At 36.1% G+C, this 1,662-nt stretch overlaps 2 protein-coding genes across 2 annotated transcripts in view; both read right to left on the reverse strand.

Annotated features, from left to right (window-relative positions):
- NAEGRDRAFT_61067 (basal body protein) overlaps nt 1–457 on the reverse strand; it is a gene marked incomplete at both ends in the record, with an annotated part of 6,175 nt that extends 5,718 nt beyond the window's left edge. The window contains one exon of the mRNA XM_002683301.1: nt 418–457. Coding sequence (XP_002683347.1) covers nt 418–457 — 40 coding nt within the window. The remainder of the gene's footprint in view (nt 1–417) is intronic.
- Nucleotides 458–543: 86 nt separating this feature from the next.
- NAEGRDRAFT_82392 (uncharacterized protein) lies at nt 544–1,662 on the reverse strand. The gene has a single exon (XM_002683302.1). It carries the CDS (start codon nt 1,641–1,643, stop codon nt 645–647), a length of 999 nt encoding a protein of 332 aa, XP_002683348.1. The 5' UTR covers nt 1,644–1,662; the 3' UTR covers nt 544–644.

Consider the following 1,662-nt stretch of genomic DNA (forward strand, 5'->3'; position numbering starts at 1 on the left):
TCCATATCAAATCATCAGACAAGTTGGCATACTCGATACCTATGGGATTGGGATTGAGCCTGGGCCTACTAAGTTTCGGCCATTTCTCTTATTTGACATTTGCTCCAGCAACCTCTATATTTATGACCCTGTTTATTTCAACATTGAAAAGAGAGAAAAAGGAAGCAATTTTGCTAAAGTGCTATTAAAAATTTAAATAATAACATGCATCACGATTACAATTATATCTGTGGCTAATCTTGTAAATAAATGGTAAAAATATTTTACTGCCCTAGTAGAGACAAGTGGACAATTTTCTTTACATTAATCCATCAGTTCCAGTTGATACGACCTGACCTTTAAATATCTATCAAATTTACATCATTAATAGATCATAAAAATACAATCAATGATAATCAATCTTCACAAAGTAATAACCAAAAAAGTCAACTCGAACCAAACCTTTTGAGGTGTTCATTTTTTTGACCATTAAATATTTTCTAGCTTCCCAATCTATAACTACTCGACAATTTAAAAAGATTCAAACATGCGCCCACCAAACAAACCATGGAGATTCCTAAAATCAAGTCTTTTTTTAAAAATTCATTTAAATTACATATTTATTTTTACAGAGCTCGACAGTTGACTATACAAAGTGCCATCATTTAGAAACACTTTCTGTGAACGATACCTGGACCGGCATCCTCATATTCTTCCTTTGTGATCCACATTTGTTGGAAAGTGGACAATGAAGCCAAGATGGAACCACCAATCCAGACAGAGTACTTTCTTTCTGGTGGAGCAACAACCTTAATCTTCATTGAGGCAGGAGCCATAGCAGTCAATTCCTTGGTCATTCTTTCAGCAATACCTTCGAACATAGTAGTACCACCAGACAAGACAACGTTACCATACAAATCCTTTCTGATATCAATATCACATTTACCAATTGAATTGAAAGTAGTTTCATGAACACCAGCAGCTTCCATACCAATGAAGTTTGGTTGGAACAAAACTTCTGGACATCTGAATCTTTCGTTACCAACAGTAATAACATTACCGTCTGGCAATTCGTATGACTTTTCAACAGATGATGATTCAGCAGCAACCTTCATTTCAGCTTCAAAGTCCAAAGCAATATAACAGAGCTTTTCCTTAATATCTCTGACAATTTCTCTTTCAGCAGTAGTATTGAATGAGTAACCTCTTTCCATCAAAATCTTCATCAAATAATCAGTCAAGTCACGACCAGCCAAATCCAATCTCAAAATGGCGTGTGGCAAAGCATAACCTTCATAAATTGGAACAGTGTGAGAAACACCATCACCAGAGTCCAAAACAATACCAGTAGTTCTACCAGAAGCATACAAGGACAAGACAGCTTGAATAGCAACATACATAGCTGGAACTGAGAAAGTTTCAAACATAATTTGGGTCATCTTTTCTCTATTGGCCTTTGGATTCAAAGGAGCTTCAGTCAACAAGACTGGGTGTTCTTCTGGAGCAACTCTCAATTCATTGTAGAAAGTGTGATGCCAGATCTTTTCCATATCATCCCAATTGGTAACAATACCGTGTTCAATTGGATACTTCAAAGTTAAGATACCTCTCTTTGATTGAGCTTCATCACCAACATAGGCATCCTTGTTACCCATACCAACCATGATTGATTTTTGCTTTGGT

Source organism: Naegleria gruberi (assembly GCF_000004985.1).
Source record: "Naegleria gruberi genomic scaffold NAEGRscaffold_1, whole genome shotgun sequence".
Classification (NCBI taxonomy): domain Eukaryota; phylum Heterolobosea; class Eutetramitea; order Acrasida; family Naegleriidae; genus Naegleria; species Naegleria gruberi.